Source organism: Vulpes lagopus, chromosome 23, assembly GCF_018345385.1.
Source record: "Vulpes lagopus strain Blue_001 chromosome 23, ASM1834538v1, whole genome shotgun sequence".
In the NCBI taxonomy this organism is placed as follows: Eukaryota; Metazoa; Chordata; class Mammalia; order Carnivora; family Canidae; genus Vulpes; species Vulpes lagopus.
Window position 1 is genome coordinate 49,447,620 of NC_054846.1, and position 18,716 is coordinate 49,466,335.

At 39.2% G+C, this 18,716-nt stretch overlaps 1 protein-coding gene across 11 annotated transcripts in view; it reads left to right on the forward strand.

The window, feature by feature from the left end:
• MAST2 (microtubule associated serine/threonine kinase 2) overlaps positions 1-18,716 on the forward strand; it is a 217,768-nt gene that overhangs the window by 30,677 nt on the left and 168,375 nt on the right. For all 11 annotated transcript variants that reach the window (XM_041738478.1, XM_041738473.1, XM_041738474.1 and 8 more), the window contains exons 2-3: positions 6,436-6,583; positions 11,933-12,075. In XM_041738478.1, the coding sequence (XP_041594412.1) occupies positions 6,436-6,583; positions 11,933-12,075 (291 nt within the window). The remainder of the gene's footprint in view (positions 1-6,435; positions 6,584-11,932; positions 12,076-18,716) is intronic.

Here is an 18,716-nt window from a genome sequence, read left to right on the forward strand (position 1 = left end):
GCCTTTTAAAAATTTTCACTTAAGGGCAGCCCCGTTGGCCCAGAGGTGTAGTGCTGCATTCGGCATTGGGGTGTGATCCTGGAGACCTGGGATTGGCTCCCGGGATCGGGTCCCGTGTTGGGCTTCCTGTGTGGAGCCTGCTTCTCCCTCTGCCTGTGTCTCTGCCTCTCTCTCTCTGTCATGAATAAATAAATAAAATCTTAAAAAAAATTCACTTAAGAATATTGTAGTACAGGGCAGCCCCGGTGGCTTAGCGGTTTAGTGCCACCTTCAGTCCAGGGCCTGATCATGGAGACCCCGGATTGAGTCCCACGTCGGGCTCCCTGCATGGAGCCTGCTTCTCCCTCTGCCTGTGTTTCTGCCTCTCTCTCTCTCTCTGTGTCTCTCATGAATAAATAAATAAAATCTTAAAAAAAAAAAAAAAGAATATTGTAGTACAGATGAATTGACTATTGTAGCATTTACCAAGAACCTGTTTTCATTTAATTAAAGTGGTTGCAAATTTGAGTATTTTATTATCAATTTCAAGTAATTTGTGATACAGTCCTCACAAATGATCAGTGTATTTTGTGTATTGGTGGCATTGAGTTTCTGATCTAGTCTGGTGGTTCTCAGAGGTTGTGTGCCTCAGAATCACCTGGAGGGCTTGTTAAAACACAGATTGCTGGGCTCCTCTGTCAGAATTTCTGATAGAGTATATCTGGGGTAAAGCCTGAGATTTTGCTTTTTTGGCAAGTTCACATGCTGACCACATTTTGAGAATCCCTGCTTTAGGTCAACCTTCACCTTACTTTTTCAATATTTCTAGTGGCACAGTCCATTCCTTTTTAAGGTGGCCTATTCACTGTTGCACAGCTTTTCCTTCTAACTAAATCTACGTTTTCTGTTATTTTAATCCACTAGATCTAATTCTGTCCTCAGAAGTAAGAAGTTTCCTATAATGTAGGAGATAGCGCCCATATAGTTGAAGAGAGTTACTCATGTCTCCTTTGTTTTCTTTCTTTCACATTAAATGTTTGTAGTTCTCCTCATAGTTATTGGAAAAGTACTATAATTTATAGTTATGCTAATATTTACTATTGCCATAGCACTGTTTGTTTTTTTTTTTTTTAAAGATTTTATTTATTCATATGAGATACAGAGAGAGAGAGGCAGAGACACTGGCAGAGGGAGAAGCAGGCTCCACGCAGGCAGACCGATGTGGGACTCGATCCCGGGTCTCCAGGATCACACCTCAGGCTGCAGGCGGCGCTAAACCGCTGTGCCAGGGGGGCTGGCCTTTTTTTTTTAAATCTTGATGCTGGTTACATGAGTATGTGTAACTTGTGAAAATTGATTGAGTTATATGCTTGGGTATGTGTACTTTTCTGAAATGAGTAAAATTCTTTTTTTTTAATTTAAATTTTTATTATTTTTTTAATGAGTAAAATTCTTAAATAAAGTTAAAAAGACATACTATTTTAAAAGTTAAATTTCATATCCAATTTAATTAATATTTTCTTCCCTTTTCAAGGTTTTGACAGATGAGACTTGGAATAAGAAGAAGCATGATTTGTTTTTATTTTTCTTTTCTGTTTTCTGGCTTTTTTCCTTTGGTATGTTATGATAAGGAGTAAGGTGATTGAAAAGGATAGGACTTTCTCTTAATTGGTACTGATCTAGTCTTGTATTGGTGGTTGTTCCTTTTCTGGCTAAGAACTAATTGCTTATCCATACACTGTAGCAGGCATTCTAGCCCTGGCTCTCTGATGTAGCTCATTTGTAAATTTTTTTGAGGTTGAGAACTTTCCCTCTCCATATTGTCTTCATATGGAATATTATTTCGCTTGATATCTTCCAAGGCTTCCTTATGTTCTTCCACCCAAAGCTGCTTGCTGAAGGTGTTGCCTATGTGAGTGGCCAGCCCTTTTTGGTGGGTCATCAATATTAGGGCCCAAATTTGATGGTTTGTCCTTGATGCATAGGTACTATTTCATTCCTGATGCACCAAATGATGGGAATCTAGACTGCTGTCTTGCTGCCTTCTTTTTTTTTTTTTTTTAAGATTTTATTTATTCATAGAGATGCAGAGAGAGAGAGAGGCAGAGAGAGAAGCAGCTCCATGCAGAGAGCCTGACGTGGGACTCGATCCCAGGTCTCCAGGATCACACCCTGAGCTGCAGGCGGCGCTAAACCGCTGCGCCACAGGGGCTGCCCTGCCTTCTTTTTTTTTTTAAATATAAATTTATTTTTTATTGGTGTTCAATTTGCCAACATATAGAATAACACCCAGTGCTCATCCCATCAATTGCCCCCCTCAGTGCCCTTCACCCAGTCACCCTCCCCCGCCCACCTTCCCTTCCACCACCCCTAGTTCGTTTCCCAGAGTTAGGAGTCTCTCATGTTCTGTCTCCCTTTCTGATATTTCTCACTCATTTTTTCTCCTTTTGCCTTTATTCCCTTTCACTATTTTTATATTCCCCAAATATATGAGACCATATAATGTTTGTCCTTCTCCGATTGACTTATTTCACTCAGCATGATACCCTCCAGTTCCATCCATGTCGAAGCAAATGGTGGGTATTTGTCGTTTCTAATGGCTGAGGAATATTCCATTGTATACATAAACCACATCTTCTTTATCCATTCATCTTTCGATGGACACTGAGGCTCTTTCCACAGTTTGGCTATTGTGGACATTGTTGCTATAAACATCGGGGTGCAGGTGTCCCAGCGTTTCATTGCATCTGTATCTTTGGGGTAAATCCCCAGCAGTGCAATTGCTGGGTCGTAGGGCAGATCTATTTTTAACTCTGAGGAACCTCCACACAGTTTTCCAGAGAGGCTGCACCAGTTCACATTCCCACCAACAGTGTAGGAGGGTTCCCCCTTTCTCCACATCCTCTCCGACATTTGTGGTTTCCTGCCTTGTTAATTTTCCCCATTCTCACTGGTGTGAGGTGGTATCTCATTGTGTTTTTGATTTGTATTTCCCTGATGGCAGTATCTCATTGTGGTTTTGATTTGTATTTCCCTGATGGCAAGTGATGCGGAGTATTTTCTCCTGTGCTTGTTGGCCATGTCTATGTCTTCCTCTGTGAGATTTCTCTTCATGTCTTTTGCCCATTTCATGATTGGATTGTTTTCTTTGTTGTTGAGCTTAATAAGTTCTTTATAGATCTTGGATACTAGCCCTTTATCTGATACGTCATTTGCAAATATCTTCTCCCATTCTGTAGGTTGTCTTTTAGTTTTGTTGACTGTATCTTTTGCTGTGCAGAAGCTTCTTATCTTGATGAAGTCCCAATAGTTCATTTTTGCTTTGGTTTCTCTTGCCTTCGTGGATGTATCTTGCAATAAGTTACTGTGGCCGAGTTCCAAAAGGGTTTGCCTGTGTTCTCCTCTAGGATTTTGATGGAATCTTGTGTCACATTTAGATCTTTCATCCATTTTGAGTTTAACTTTGTGTACGGTGCAAGAGAGTGGTCTAGTTTCATTCTTCTGCATGTGGATGTCCAATTTTCCCAGCACCATTTATTGAAGAGACTGTCTTTCTTCTAGCGGATAGTCTTTCCTTCTTTTTCGAATATTAGTTGACCATAGAGTTGAGGGCCCATTTCTGGATTCTCTATTCTGTTCCATTGATCTATGTGTCTGTTTTTGTCCCAGTAGCACACTGTCTTGATGACCACAGCTTTGTAGTACAACCTGAAATGTGGCATTGTGATGCCCCCAGCTATGGTTTCCTTTTTTTTTTTTAAATTTTTTTGTTAACTTTTATTTATTTATGATAGTCACAGAGAGAGAGAGAGAGAGGCAGAGACATAGGCAGAGGGAGAAGCAGGCTCCATGCACTGGGAGCCCGACGTGGGATTCGATCCCGGGTCTCCAGGATCGCGCCCTGGGCCAAAGGCAGGCGCTAAACCACTGCGCCACCCAGGGACCCTACTTTTTAAATTTTCCCCTGGCTGTTCGGGGTCTTTTCTGATTCCACACAAATCTTAAAATAATTTGTTCCAACTCTCTGAAGAAAGCCCATGGTATTTTCATAGGGATTGCATTAAACGTGTATATTGCCCTGGGTAACATTGACATTTTCACAATATTAATTCTTCCAATCCATGAGCATGGAATATTTTTCCATCTCTTTGTGTCTTCCTCAGTTTCTTTCAGAAGTGTTCTGTAGTTTTTAGGGTATAGATCCTTTACCTCTTTGGTTAGGTTTAATCCTAGGTATCTTATGCTTTTGGGTGCAATTGTAAATGGGATTGACTCCTTAATTTCTCTTTCTTCAGTCTCATTGTTAGTGTATAGAAATGCCACTGACTTCTGGGCATTGATTTTGTATCCTGCCACACTGCCAAATTGCTGTATCAGTTCTAGCAATCTTGGGGTGGAGTCTTTTGGGTTTTCTTTGTAGAGTATCATGTCATCGGTGAAGAGGGAGAGTTTGACTTCTTCTTTGCCAATTTGAATGTCTTTTATTTCTTTTTGTTGTCTGATTGCTGAGGCTAGGACTTCCAGTACTATGTTGAATAGCAGTGGTGAGAGTGGACATCCCTGTCTTGTTCCTGATCTTAGGGGAAAGGCTCCCAGTGCTTCCCCATTGAGAATGATATTTGCTGTGGGCTTTTCATAGATGGCTGCCTTCTTTTTGTATTAGCTATAGCTTCCAGTTCTCCTTCCTCCCTCCTCACTTCTGTTATAGTTATCTTAACACATCATTTGTTTTAATGTTACAATGCCTAAATATCTCCCTTTATGATTTTATCCATTTACTACTAATTAAAAAAAAATACTGTTTCCTTGTCTCTTGTGTGATTTTTCTTTAACTTTTTTTCTATGGGCAATTATTTATTTTTAAAAAAATATTTATTTATTTATTTAGTCATTCATTCATTCATTCATTCATTCATGATAGATGTAAGAAAGAGAGAGGCAGCGACACAGGAGGAGGGAGAAGCAGGCTCCACGCCAGCAGCCTGACATGGGACTCCATCCCGGGACTCCAGGATCGTGCCCTGGGCCAAAGGCAGGAGCCAAACCGCTGAGTCACCCAGGGATCCCTGTTTGGGCATTTATAAATTATATTCTGGATAGCCACCACCAGCCAATATTAGTACTTTCCCATGTTTGTGAACCTACCAATCTCAGTGTGTGACCTTGGGGAGGTTAAAAAATTAAAAAAAAAAAAATCTTACAGAGGTTGGCATTTTCCCATTTTTTTCCCCTTGTGGGGGTTCCCCCCACCATGGCTTTTACAAGTTACTTGAGTCTTGTTCTTCAAATGACAGGTAGCATAGGTTTTAGTTATTTCTTCTGTTTTTTGTTTTGTCTTTTTTTTTTTAAGATTTTATTTATTTATGAGAGACCCAGAGAGAGAGAGAGAGAGAGTCAGAGACACAGGCAGAGGGAGAAGAAGCAGGCCCTATGCAAGAAGCCCGACATGGGACTCGATCCTGGGTTTCCAGGATCACACCCTGGGCTAAAGGTGGCACTAAACCGCTAAGCCACCAGGGCTGCCCTCATTTTGTCTTTGAGCTGTCCGTATTACTTTGATGTGCTACTTCTCTGTTTTAGCTTTCTTCATTGAAATATGAAAGAAATGTCTAATTTGCCTTAATTTTTTTTCCAAAATAGTTTTTTTTTTTAATGCTTCCGATTAGGTGAATGTTTGCTTCAAAGTATCTGAGTCTTGATGATATATTGGACACTGCTTACTGAGTAAAGAGGAGCAGGCATTGGGATGGAGTGGGATGAACTGGATTAAAATAAAGGCAAAGAGAGGCCTTGCTGGTGTTTCATATTGTCTGTGTTTTCTCCATAGTACTTCTGTGCTTTTTCATTGAAATGTATTTAGCTCCTATTGTAGACCTATAAAGAAAACTCTACATTTTATTTTAGCATTAGAAGCATTTCTAACTTTGTATAGCACGTAAAGGGAGGTCTATTTATTTTTAAAAACCAAAATATGTTTTTCTTTACTGCTTATAGGAAGAGTGAATAGAAGGAGAAAAGTAAATTAACATCACTAGACACGTACTCACTATGGAGAAAGATGTCTTTTACTTTTTTTTTTTTGAGAGTGGGAAAGAGAGAGGGAGAGGTTGGGGGGGAGGGGCAGAGGAAAAGAGTACAGAGCTTGACTTGGGGCTTGCTCCCACAACCCTGAGATCAGGACCTGAATTGAAACTGAGTTGGACGCTCAACAGACTGAAGCATCCAGGTGCTCCTTTGGCATTTTATAATTAGTGTCCCACAGCTTATGTAGCATACCCAAACAGCTTTTACTAAGAAATATCTTTCTAGCTTTAGCTGTTAAGCAGAAAGTATAAAAGGCTGTCATTTTTTAAACTGCAATGAGTGTTGTAGATGTGTTTAATATATACAATCCTTACACTTTCAGAAAAAGACATTACAGATTTATATTTTGCCTTTTTTTTTTTTTTTTTGAAGGATGTGATAGGTGGACTTAGTCCCCTGCTTTTCAGGAAGCTCAGTAATCCTGACATAGTTTCATCCACTGGAAAAGCTAAACTCCAACGACAACTTAGTCAGGACGACTGTAAGTTGCGGAGAGGAAGCCTGGCTAGTTCACTGTCAGGTAAGTAATTTTGTTTCTTAAGAAATGCATGACAATGTTGTCAGTATTTAAGGGTATATCAACTGACTAGGCAATTTGATGGTTTCTTCTCTGGTAGTAGTTTTGTATGAATAACTTATGGATAAAGCCAGCTTCCTGACTTTACTAGCTCCTCATGACATCTCTGGTATCTAGCTCCTGAACCTGCTAGATATTTCCTAGTTGATGACTATCACTGGTTATTCTCTTTGAATTTGACTTTTGCTCTCTGCCTCACTTCTGTGGACTTCACATCCTTTGCTTCTTTTGGTTTTCTTTTTCCCATTTTCAAAAATCTATTCCAAGGCCTGCAGTGCCTGTCCACCCTATCCATAGAAAAGTCTTTAAAAAATTCAAGCGGAGGGACAGCTGGCTGGCTCAGCAGTTGAGCTTCGCCTTTGGCTCAGGGTGTGATCCCAAGATCCGGGATCGAGTCCCACATTGGATTCCCTGAATGGAGACTGCTTCTCCCTCTGCCTCTCTCTGTCTCTCTCTCTTTCTCTGTCTCTCATGAATAAAGAAAATCTTTAAAAAAATTCAAGGAGAAAAAATGATACAAGGAAGTCATGGTCCAAATAGGAAACAATTAAAACATGACGTGATTTTAAGTAATCAATAGAATATTAAAAAAGAGTCCATTTGACCTCACCTAAAAATATTAGGTTAGTAGAGAAGAATATAATCCTCCTGTACTCCTTGGAAGTTTTAAATTTCTTTTTATTTTTTTCCCTTTTCAGGGCCATTCCCTTGGCTTTATCTTTCCAGTCTTTTATTGGAATAATTTTGCCAGGCATGTATTTAATCACATAAACCATTTTTTGTTTCCATAGTGTTCTGTTCTTCTTCTTGTTTTTACTTTTAAAGTTTTTTTCTTTTTTTAAAATCTATTCAGGGATCCCTGGGTGGCGCAGCGGTTTGGCGCCTGCCTTTGGCTCAGGGCGCGATCCTGGAGACCCAGGATCGAATCCCACGTCGGGCTCCCGGTGCATGGAGCCTGCTTCTCCCTCTGCCTGTGTCTCTGCCTCTCTCTCTCTGTGACTATCGTAAATAAATAATTAAAAAAAAAAATCTATTCATTTGAGAGAGCGACAGAGCGATCACAAGCAGAGGGAGAGGCAGAGGGAGAAGTAGACTCCCTGGTGAGCTGGGAGCCTGATGTGGGGCTTGATCCTCTGAACTGGAGATCATGATCTGAGCTGAAGGCAAACACTTAACCATCTGAGCCACCCCACATGCCCATATTCTGTTTTTCTTTTAAGGATATATTACCTTATTAATATTGTATGGGTGAATAAAATTTTGACTTTTGTATTAAACATTTTTTTTAATGTTTTCTTTTGTTCCTGAATCAACTCTTTCTTTTGAGCACTTAATAACTAGAATCCATTGCTTTGCTCTGAGGTGCCAAATCCCTTCTCTCCTATGAGGTAACTGGCTATTGGCTCCTGGGAGGTACAGTGTGGGAATGTGGTTGTGTTTGAGTCTCTATAGATTTTCAGTTAATCTGAATTCAGCCTTACATCTTAACTTGATGTTCTCTTTGGTATCTTGCATTTCTGAGTATTGATGAACTGATATTAGATTTTGCTGGGTAGCCTGCTATCTCATTTAACTGCCATTTAACTTCAACCTCCTATGTGCTTATGATACCCTTTTTTTTTTTTGTGCTTATGATACCTTGTATCTTTCTTTGCCCAGTTTCATTGGTTATGACTCACCTGTTTTAGATTTTTCCCAAATTTTGTTCATCTCCTCAGTCAATCCTCCCTCCCTCATTATAGCCTTTGTTTGTTTATTTTACTTCTTTATTCTGATTTATTGTCCTGGGTGACAAAAATTAAAAGTACGTGCTCAATCAGCCATCTTTTTATTTATTTTTATTTTATTTATTTTTTTAAAAGATTTATTTATTTTTTCTTTTTTTTTAAATTTTTATTTATTTATGATAGTCACAGAGAGAGAGGGAGAGAGAGAGAGAGAGAGGCAGAGACACAGGCAGAGGGAGAAGCAGGCTCCATGCACCGGGAGCCCGACGTGGGATTCGATCCCGGGTCTCCAGGATCGCACCCTGGGCCAAAGGCAGGCGCCAAACCGCTGCGCCACCCAGGGATCCCCAATAACTAGATTTTTTTAAAAAATTGCATTTTTCTGATTAAAAAAGTAAACATGTCAATAATAAAAAATCTGAGTTCAAAGACATACATTATGTCAAGGTGCAGAGTTCTTAATCTTTACTTTCTCTGTCTCCCTTTCTCTAATCATTTATATGTATTTCATTATACTTAAATATATATTAGGAAATTTATGTAAATATATACAGACTTTTTTACTTTAAAAATCAAAATTGGAATTATATGCCATACACTTCTTTTCTGCTTTCTTTACTCAACTAGAAATGTTACATGTTTTTGTCTTGACTAAATTTTGAGCTTTATTCTTCTTCTTCTTCTTCTTCTTATTAACGGGTTCAGTATTTCATTATGTGGAGATACTATAATTTCTTTAAATTATAATAAACATTTTTTATTCTGGTGAGCATTGCTAAAGTGAGCATTTTGGTCTATTAATTTTTCATTATACTACATTCCTACAGGTGGAGTATTGGGTACAAACATATTCAAATTAAAATTTTATTTATTTTTTATTTTTATTTTTTTTAATTTTTATTTATTTATGATAGTCACAGAGAGAGAGAGACACACACAGAGACACAGGCAGAGGGAGAAGCAGGCTCCATGCACCGGGAGCCTGATGTGGGATTCGATCCCGGGTCTCCAGGATTGCGCCCTGGGCCAAAGGCAGGCGCCAAACCGCTGCGCCACCCAGGGATCCCCAAATTAAAATTTTAGTAAGTTTTGCTAAATTGCCTTACAAATAATTTGTATCACATTTTGTTTGCAATAAAAGGTTATGTTGTAGCAAAAACAAAACTAAAAGCTTTTGCTCACACCTTTATAAGAGTGAGTATTTCCATGTTGAATAGGATTTGCCAGGAAGAGGAAAGGTTTTCAAGTGAATTGGGTGATCAGGATAAATTCAGGTGAAAATGCAGGGCATGATATTGAAGTTGATTGAGCAAATGGGTGGGGGAAGGTGTTGAAGGAGATGAGGTCAGGAAGATAATCTGGATTTATGGAAGATCTCTTTATTTTTTATTTTTTTATTTTTTATTTTTATTTTTATTTTTTTTGGAAGATCTCTTTAGATTTTAAAAGTTTAGCTAATTATTTTATTATTATTATTTTTTAAAGACTTGTTTATTCATGATAGATAGAGAGAGAGAGAAAGAGAGGCAGAGACACAGGAGGAGGGAGAAGCAGGCTCCATGCCCGGAGCCTGACACGGGACTCGATCCCGGGACTCCAGGATTGCGTCCTGGGCCAAAGGCAGGTGCTAAATCGCTGAACCACCCAGGGATTCCCCCCCCCCCCTCTTTTTATAAATTTATTTTTTATTAGTGTTCAATTTGCCAACATACAGAATAACACCCAGTGCTCATCCTATCAAGTGCCCCCCTCAGTGCCCGTCACCCAGTCACCCCCACTGCCTGCCCACCTCCCTTTCTACTACCCCTAGTTTGTTTCCCAGAGTTAGGAGTGTCTCATGTTCTGTCTCCCTTTCTGATATTTTCCACTCATTTTTTCTCCTTTCCCCTTTATTCCTTTTCACTATTTTTTATATTCCCCAGATGAATCAGACCATATAATGTTTGTCCTTCTCTGATTGACTTATTTCACTCTAGCTAATTATTTTAGTAGGGAGTCATCAGAAATTTTTTAGGGTAGGGAATGATACCACATTTGTCTTGATTAAATCACTAGCAGCAATGTGAGGAATATTATAAAGGAAGAGGTTGAAATAGGACTTGCACCTCAATTAGAAAGTCATTGCAATTCTAGATACTCCATCTTTATTTTTTATTTTATTTTATTTTATTTTATTTATTTTATTTTATTTTATTTATTTTATTTTATTTTATTTTAAGATTTTATTTATTTATTCATGAGAGACACAGAGAGAGGCAGAGATACAGGCAGAGGGAGAAGCAGGCTCCTCGCAGGGAGCCTGATGTGGGACTGGATCCCTGGACTCCGGGATCACGATCTGAGCCAAAGACAGATGCTCAACTGCTGAACCACTGAGGCATCCCGATACTCCATCTTATAAGTCACATATAAGTGATTTTCTTGTAGTCCTTTTTATTTTTTTAAAAGATTTAAAAAATTTTTATTTTTATTTATTTGACAGAGAGAGATACAGAATGTGTGAACACCAGCAGGGAGAGCAGCAGGTAGAGAGAGATAAGCAGACTCCCCACTGAGCGGAGAGCGGACACAGGGCTCAATCCGAAGACCTTGGGATCATCACCCTAGCCTAAGGCAGATGCTTAACTGACTGAACCACCCAGGCGCACCTCTTGTAGTCTTTCATTGGGATTAAGGCAGTCAGTCAGTCTGGACTGAATACCTGTAATCTGTCCAGAGCATCAAAGATTAAGTATTCATCTTCTGGAAACCTAAGGGCCAAACTTGTCTAGGAGAACTATCAGCTCCCTTCATGTTGCATTGAATTGATGAGAAATGAAGTAGCATGGAAAGGACTGGAAAGCTCCCAGCCTGCTAGGTTGGGTGTCAGGGTTGGGTGCTAGCATGGTGGTAGACATTATAGAGAATTTAGAGAATTAAATTCTAAATTATTATTATAGAGAACTCTATAGAGAACTCTGAATAGAGTTCAGTTCAGTATTCCACTCAAATTCTCCTCTCCACCAAGACAGTTGGAATTTTTAAAGGGCTACAGATTCTTTTTTTTTTTTTTTCTTTAGATTTTATTTCATAAGAGACACAGAGCGAGGCAGAGACATAGGCAGAGGGAAAGAAAAGCAGACTCCATGCCAGGAGTCTGATGCAGGACTCCATCCCAGGATCCCAGGATCAGGACCTGAGCCAAAGGCAGATGCTCAACCACTGAATCTTTAGGGCTACAGATTCTTTTTTTTTTTGTTGTTTTTTTTAATAAAGATGTATTTATTCATTCATTCAGAGAGAGCGAAGAGAGAGGCAGAGACACAGGTGGAGGGAGAAGCAGGCCCCATGCAGGGAGCCTGACGTGGGACTCAATCCCGGGTCCCCAGGATCACACCCCAGGCTGCAGGCGGCGCCAAACCGCTGCACCACCCGGGCTGCCCAGGGCTACAGGTTCTAAAATAAATGTGGCGGAACTTCATTTTGTTTTGGATCACTATACTTTTATTTTTTGGTATCATTGTATATTTTTATTCATTAATCAATAAATAATTACAAGTATATTTTCTAAACCCTATGTTTAAAGGTAAGCAGCTGCTCCCCTTGTCCAGCAGTGTACATAGCAGTGTGGGACAGGTGACTTGGCAGTCTTCAGGAGAAGCATCAAACCTGGTTCGAATGAGGAACCAATCCCTTGGACAATCTGCGCCTTCTCTTACTGCTGGCTTGGTAAGTGTCAGTAAAGATGGTCCCTTGCTCTATGAACAAATTCTTGATTGCTATGGCCACATTTATTATTATTATAATTTTTTTTAGGATTTGGATAGTTTAATTTTTCAAAGTAAAGTATAGAAAAAGAATGGAATTTATTTATTTTTAAAGATTTTATTTATTTATTCATGAGAGACACAGAGAGAGAGAGGCAGAGACACAGGCAGAGGGAGAAGCAGGCTCCATGCAGGGAGCCCGATGTGGGACTCGATCCTGGTACTCCAGGATCATGCCCTGGGCCGAAGGCAGATGCTCAATCACCGAGCCACCCAGGCGTCCCAAAAGAATGGAATTTAATTGAATATTTTGATTGCTCTCTTATGCTGTTGTTGGTACTGATTAAGTTGGAAGAGTTAAGAAAAAAGATTTAGTATGATTGAATGAATGAATACATTTTCTGGGAAAGAACTTTCTTATAGACAAGATTCTTGACCTTGTGAAGTTACGTTGCTTCTGTGTACAGCTCTGTGATATACATATTTAGTACATGAGGGTAGGATACTGAGTAGTTTAGTATGTATTGGATGCAAGAATGAGCCTTTCCTTGTCTAGGATTTGTATGATAGACAAAATCTAACAAAGGTTAAGTTGTGTAGTCTGTTGTTTTCTGCCTATGATTGCATCTTCTACCCCTTTACCCTCAGTACCTCTACCTTTTTACTTAAAGTACCTATTGACTTCCTGCCGATCTCACATTCTTCCTAAAGGACAGGCACACTAGTTATTTTCAGGGTACAATAATAGTAACTCGTTCCCATTAAAATACAATCTCATCTATTCTTTGAGATTATGAATCTTTTTTGTTGGCATGTATGGGTTAAGAAAGTTTTGTCCCTCTGTCCATCTTGGGAAGTGGGGGTAGGGGAAGAAGTCTTCTATAGCAGGTGGGAGGTTAATTCTTGGATCAGAAGATTTTTTTTTTAAGATTTTATTTATTTATTCATGAGAGAAGAGAGAGAGAGAGAGAGGCAGAGACATAGGCAGAGGGAGAAGCAGGTTCCATGTAGGAAGCCCGATGAGGGACTTGATCCTGGGGTTCCGGGATCACGCCTTGAGCCAAAGGCAGACACTAAACCGCTGAGCCACTCAGGCATCCCTGGATCAGAAGATTTGTTTATGATCTGAAGTTTGTGACTCTTAGACCATAGGGAGAATTAGGAACTTTCCTACCCCTTAACTTTTTATTTTGAAAATTTGGGATATGGTGAATACCCACATACACTCACTTAGATTGGCCAATTTGGCTGTAACTTTATATTTTGTCACATTTGCTTTATCTGTGTGTGTGTATCTATGTAGTTTTTTCCCTGAAACATTTCAAAGCAAGTCACAGACCTTATGATGCCTCATCCTTCCGTATTTTTTTGTAAGATTAAGGACAGTCTCCTAAATAAATGCAATATATTATCAGATCCAAGAAGTTTAACACCGATTTAATAATAGCATCTAATATAAAGACTGTGGTTAAATTTCCCCACTTGTTCTCAGCGTGCTATTAGAGCCCTGCTTCTTCCTTTTAACCTCTGGAATGTAAAAAAAAGTATATAAATTCACATACCATCGAGATTGATGATTAATTGATTTTTTTTTTTTAAGATTTTATTTATTTATTCCGAGAGACACACAGAGAGAGAGGCAGAGACATAGGCAGAAGGAGAAGCAGGCTCCCCACAGGGAGTCTGATGCAGGACTCCATCCCAGGACCTCAGGATCAGGACCTGAGCCAAAGGCAGATGCTCAACCACTGAGCCACCCAGGTGCCCATGATTGATTGATTTAGATTTTAAAGTAATCTCTTGGGGTGCCTGGGTGGCTCAGTCGGTTAAACGTCTACCTTTGGCCTGGATCATGATCCCAGGGTCCTGGGATCAAGCCCCATGTAGGGCTCCCTCCCTGCTCATTGGGGAGCCTGCTTCTCCCTCTGCCCCTCCCCTTGCTCTTGCTTTCTCTTTCTCTCTCTCAAGTAAATAAAATCTTAAAAAAGGAAATAATCTCTACACCCAGTGTGGGGCTCAAACTCACAACCCTTGAGATGAGGAGTTGCACTCTACTGACTGAGCCAGCCAGGCACCCTCACATCATAGAGAATTTGATCCAGTGGAATTGGGGTGGGTCCTAGGGATCTGCATTTTTTCTAAAGCATAATAACTGGTTTTAACATGAACCTTTGAGAATTACAGCCACTAAGGTAAAGCTGAATGTTTTGTTTTTAAAGTGTTGTGTTGCAGAGGGAATTCCTGGACTGAGATTGCTGGAGTCCAAGCCCAGGCCAACTGAAGTAGAATTTATATGAAATGAAGTCAATTTCATTCCTGAATTTCCTGATAGAAAGCACTAGCAGGGAGTAGAGGGAGTGGGAGAGGCAGACTCTCTGCTGAGCAGGGAGCCTGAGGTGGGACTCCATCCCAGGACCCTGGGATCATGACCCAAGCCAAAGGCAGACGGTTAACCATCTGAACCACCCAGGTGCCCCTAGCTGTCACTTCTTTATTCTCTCCTCCCCTCAGCACTATGTAACCATTAATCTATTTTCTACCTCTGTACATTGCCTATTTTGTACATTTCATATAAATTGACTTATATAATATGTGGCCTTTTGTGACTGGCTGCTTTCGGTTAGCATGATTATTTTTAAGATCTATCCATGTTGTAGCATTAACAGTACTTCATTCCTTTGTATCACTGAATAATATTCCGTTGTATGGATATACTACATTTTATCTGTCAGTTGATGGATATTTGGGTTGTTTCTTCCTTTTTTTTTTTTTTAGTTTTATTTATTTATTTATTTATGAGAGAGAGAGAGGGAGAGAGAGAGAGAGAGGCAGAGACATAGGCAGAGGGAGAAGCAGGCTCCATGCACCGGGAGCCCGACGTGGGATTCGATCCCGGGTCTCCAGGATCGCGCCCTGGGCCAAAGGCAGGCGCTAAACCGCTGCGCCACCCAGGGATCCCGGTTTCTTCCTTTTGACTGTGATGAATAATGCTTCTATGAACATTTGTTTAAAGATTTACATGTGGCCATGTTTTAATTTTTTTTGGGTATATACTTAGGAGTAGGGTTGTTTGGTTGTATGTTACTGTGTGTTTAACATTTTGAGGTATTACCAGACTGTTTTCCAAAGTGGTTGTACCATTTTATAATCCTATCAGCAATGTATGAGGATTTTTTATTTCTTTATATCCTCACTAATATTTGCTATTGTCTTTTTTTTTTTTTTTAAGATTTTATTTATTTATTCATGAGGGACACACAGAGAGGTAGAGACGTAGGCAGAAGGAGAAGCAGACTCCCTCTGGGGAGCCTGATGCAGGACTTGATCCCAGGACCCCTGAATCATGACCTGAGCCAAAGGCAGATGCTCAACCACTGAGCCATCCAGGTGCCCCAATTGTCTTTGATTTTACCTATCACAGTGGGTCTGAAGTGGTATCTTGTGGTTTTGATTCTCATTTTCCTAATGACTAATGACATTGAGCATCTTTCTTTTTTTTTTTTTAAGATTTTATTTATTTGGGATCCCTGGGTGGCGCAGTGGTTTGGCACCTGCCTTTGGCCCAGGGCACGATCCTGGAGACCCAGGATCGAATCCCACGTCAGGCTCCCGGTGCATAGAGCCTGCTTTTCCCTCTGCCTATGTCTTTGCCTCTCTCTCTCTCTCTGTCTCTCTCTCTCTGTCTGTGACCATCATAAATAAATAAAAAAAAAACAAATAAAAAATTTATTTATTTATTCATGAGAGACAGAGAGACAGAGAGAGAGAGAGAGAGGCAGAGACAAAGGCAGAGGGAGAAGCAGGCTCCATGCCGGGAGCCTGACGTGGGACTCGATCCTGGGTCTCCAGGATCAGGCCTTGGGCTGAAGGCGGCAGTAAACCGTTGAGCCACCCGGGCTGCCCCAGGGCATGTTCTTTTAAAAAGTATTATGCAATCATATTATTATTTTGTATGCTTCTAGATGGGAAAAAAACTTAGATGACATCCAAGATTAACTTTGTCTTTTAAAAAAATTTATATACAGTTGAAAATCTGGTGTTAAAAGTAGCATGGGAGAAATACTTATGGCTTAGAACTTGGAAGACCAAGATATACATGATACTTAGCTGTCTGAATTTGAGTAAAGACGACTTATTTGAGCCTTTTCCCCCACATCTTGCTGCTTTGCTTTCTCATGAATATGTAAGTAATATCTAAAGCTTTGATCTGTGTTTTCTGTATTTCTGGATGTGAATCCACTGAACTATATCATCATGTCTACGACTCCATCTGCTTATTCCGCCTTTCTCTTCCTCTAAATCAGTTCACCTTGTTATTCCCTGTCTTGTTAAACAGTGCTATTACCCACCCAGTAGCTGAAAGCCAGAGACCTGGAAGTCTTTCTTGTCCCCTCCTCTATCTTTCCTCCCCTCTCATCCAGTTACCCAGAGAGCCTTAGCTTTCAACATGTTCAGGTGGTATACTTTTTTTTCACCACAGTTGTGGCCATTTCTAAGCCATATTTATGGTCTTTTTGCTTAGATCATTGTAGTGTCCTCATTGTGTTAACACTGTATTTAGTCTTCTTCCTTTCTACGCTACTCTTCATTCGAAAGTCTTATTTCAAAAACACAAATCTAATTAATGTCTATTCTTTCTTTAATTTTTTTTTTAAATTGAAGTGTAGTTGCCACACCATGTTACATTAGTTTCAGGTGTACAACATACTGATTCACCAAGTCTCTATGTTATGCTGTGTTCACCATAAGTGTAGCTACCATCTGTTACCACAAAATGTTATAATACCTTTAACTGTATAACCTGTGCTCTACCTTCTTTTAGTTTTGTCTTCCAGTTTCTTCATTTGATTAATATTTATGTAGCAGCAGTGTTTAGCCATTCACTTGTTTAAAATCTTTAAAAAGCTTCCTATAGTGGTTATTATAATACACAATATTAATAATTATTGAGTAAATGAATTTTCATTGATATTAGCAAATGGGCGATGAGGAACTGGGGACAGAGATCCCAGGTGGAAGGGTTAGGCGTGGATGCTTTTTCTTTGAAATCAGAATGTTGGGTTAAGTAATTTATATCTCAGTATAAAGGCTGACCTAACCAGTGAACTCTGCTGAATATTGGCATTTTAGTAGGATTGTAAATCCCAAGAATCTCTTGGTAGAGAGAGTTGGTAGAGATTGACTGATTCTTCAAATGTACTTTTGGGATTCTTTTTTTATTTTGTTTGCAGACTTTGCCTTTATAGGAATGATGGCTTTATGGTGTTAAACAAAAGTCAATCTGAGTAAATTTGAAGATGTAATTGCTTTATTAAATGATTTATGAATCAGGCAACATCCTGTCTAGCAAGTAGAAGGGAGCTCCACGGAGTTAAACAGGAAAAAGACTTTTAAAGGCAGAGAGGTCAATACAACGAAAGAAGAAAGGAATTTATTGGCAGGGAATGCATTTAGACAAAGTTGCCCTTTTAAGGGGAACAGAAGGAGTCTATTAGTAAATTTCATATTATTGACCAGGAAATTCCATGTAGATAGGTTAAGTTTATATTCCTGCGGGTTGAAACTGCAGTTAGGTTAGGTATTAACTCTTGGTTTATTGACTTGAGGCCTTAACCTAAGTGATGCCATTTTGGGTCTGTGGTTTTCTTCTTAACAGCAGGAAATGATCATTTGCAAAGAATGGCTTTGTCCATCATTATGTTTCTAATCTACATGTAGCACATGTGGCACATAGTAGGAAATGTATGATTTCTTATTAAATGAGTAAAGAACTTTTTGGAATATCTTTGGTAATGCTACAGCTGGTTGGGTTAATACTTGTTTGAAGTATAATGTCTGCAAAAGAAGGTTGATTTTTTAATGTGTCAGTACCAGCCTGAAATGTCACACAGACCTCTATATTTTGTCCTTAATAATCATTTTTCATCAACTTCTTTGATAAATACATAGAAGGAACACTTACTACATATGCTGATGGCATATTTTCCATGTTGAATACATTCAGTCAGAACCTCACAAACAAATGATGGCTCAAGAAGAAACAGCAAATGAGATTTAACAGAGGGAAAAGTAAACTTTAAGGAACCAAAGTTCAAAACCAGATTGAACTTTGTATTTATGTAAAGTTTGAAGACATTTTATCACCCTAAAAGAAAAACTTCTATCCATTAAGCAGTCATTCTCCATTCCTCCTTCATCCTAGTCCTGGCAACTACCAATCTTTATTCTGTCTCTATGGATTACCTATTCTGGATGTTTCATAGAAATGGAATCATATAATATGTGATCTGTTTTCTTTAGCTTCTTTCATTTAGCATAATGTTTTTGAAGTTCGTCAACCTTGTAATTGAGTTCCTGGTTTCAGTTCCTTAGTGTCTATATGTAGGAGTAGAATTGCTGAATCATGGTTATTCTGTGTTTAACTTTTGAGGAACCATTAATTTCTTTTCCATAGTGGCTACATTGTTTTACATTCCCCCCAGCAACATATGAGAGTTCCAATTTCTCTACATCTTCACTAATACTTGTTATTTTCTGTTTTTTTATTATTATTTTTTTAGTTATAGTCATTGTAGTGGGTATTTTGATAATTTCTTTCATTAT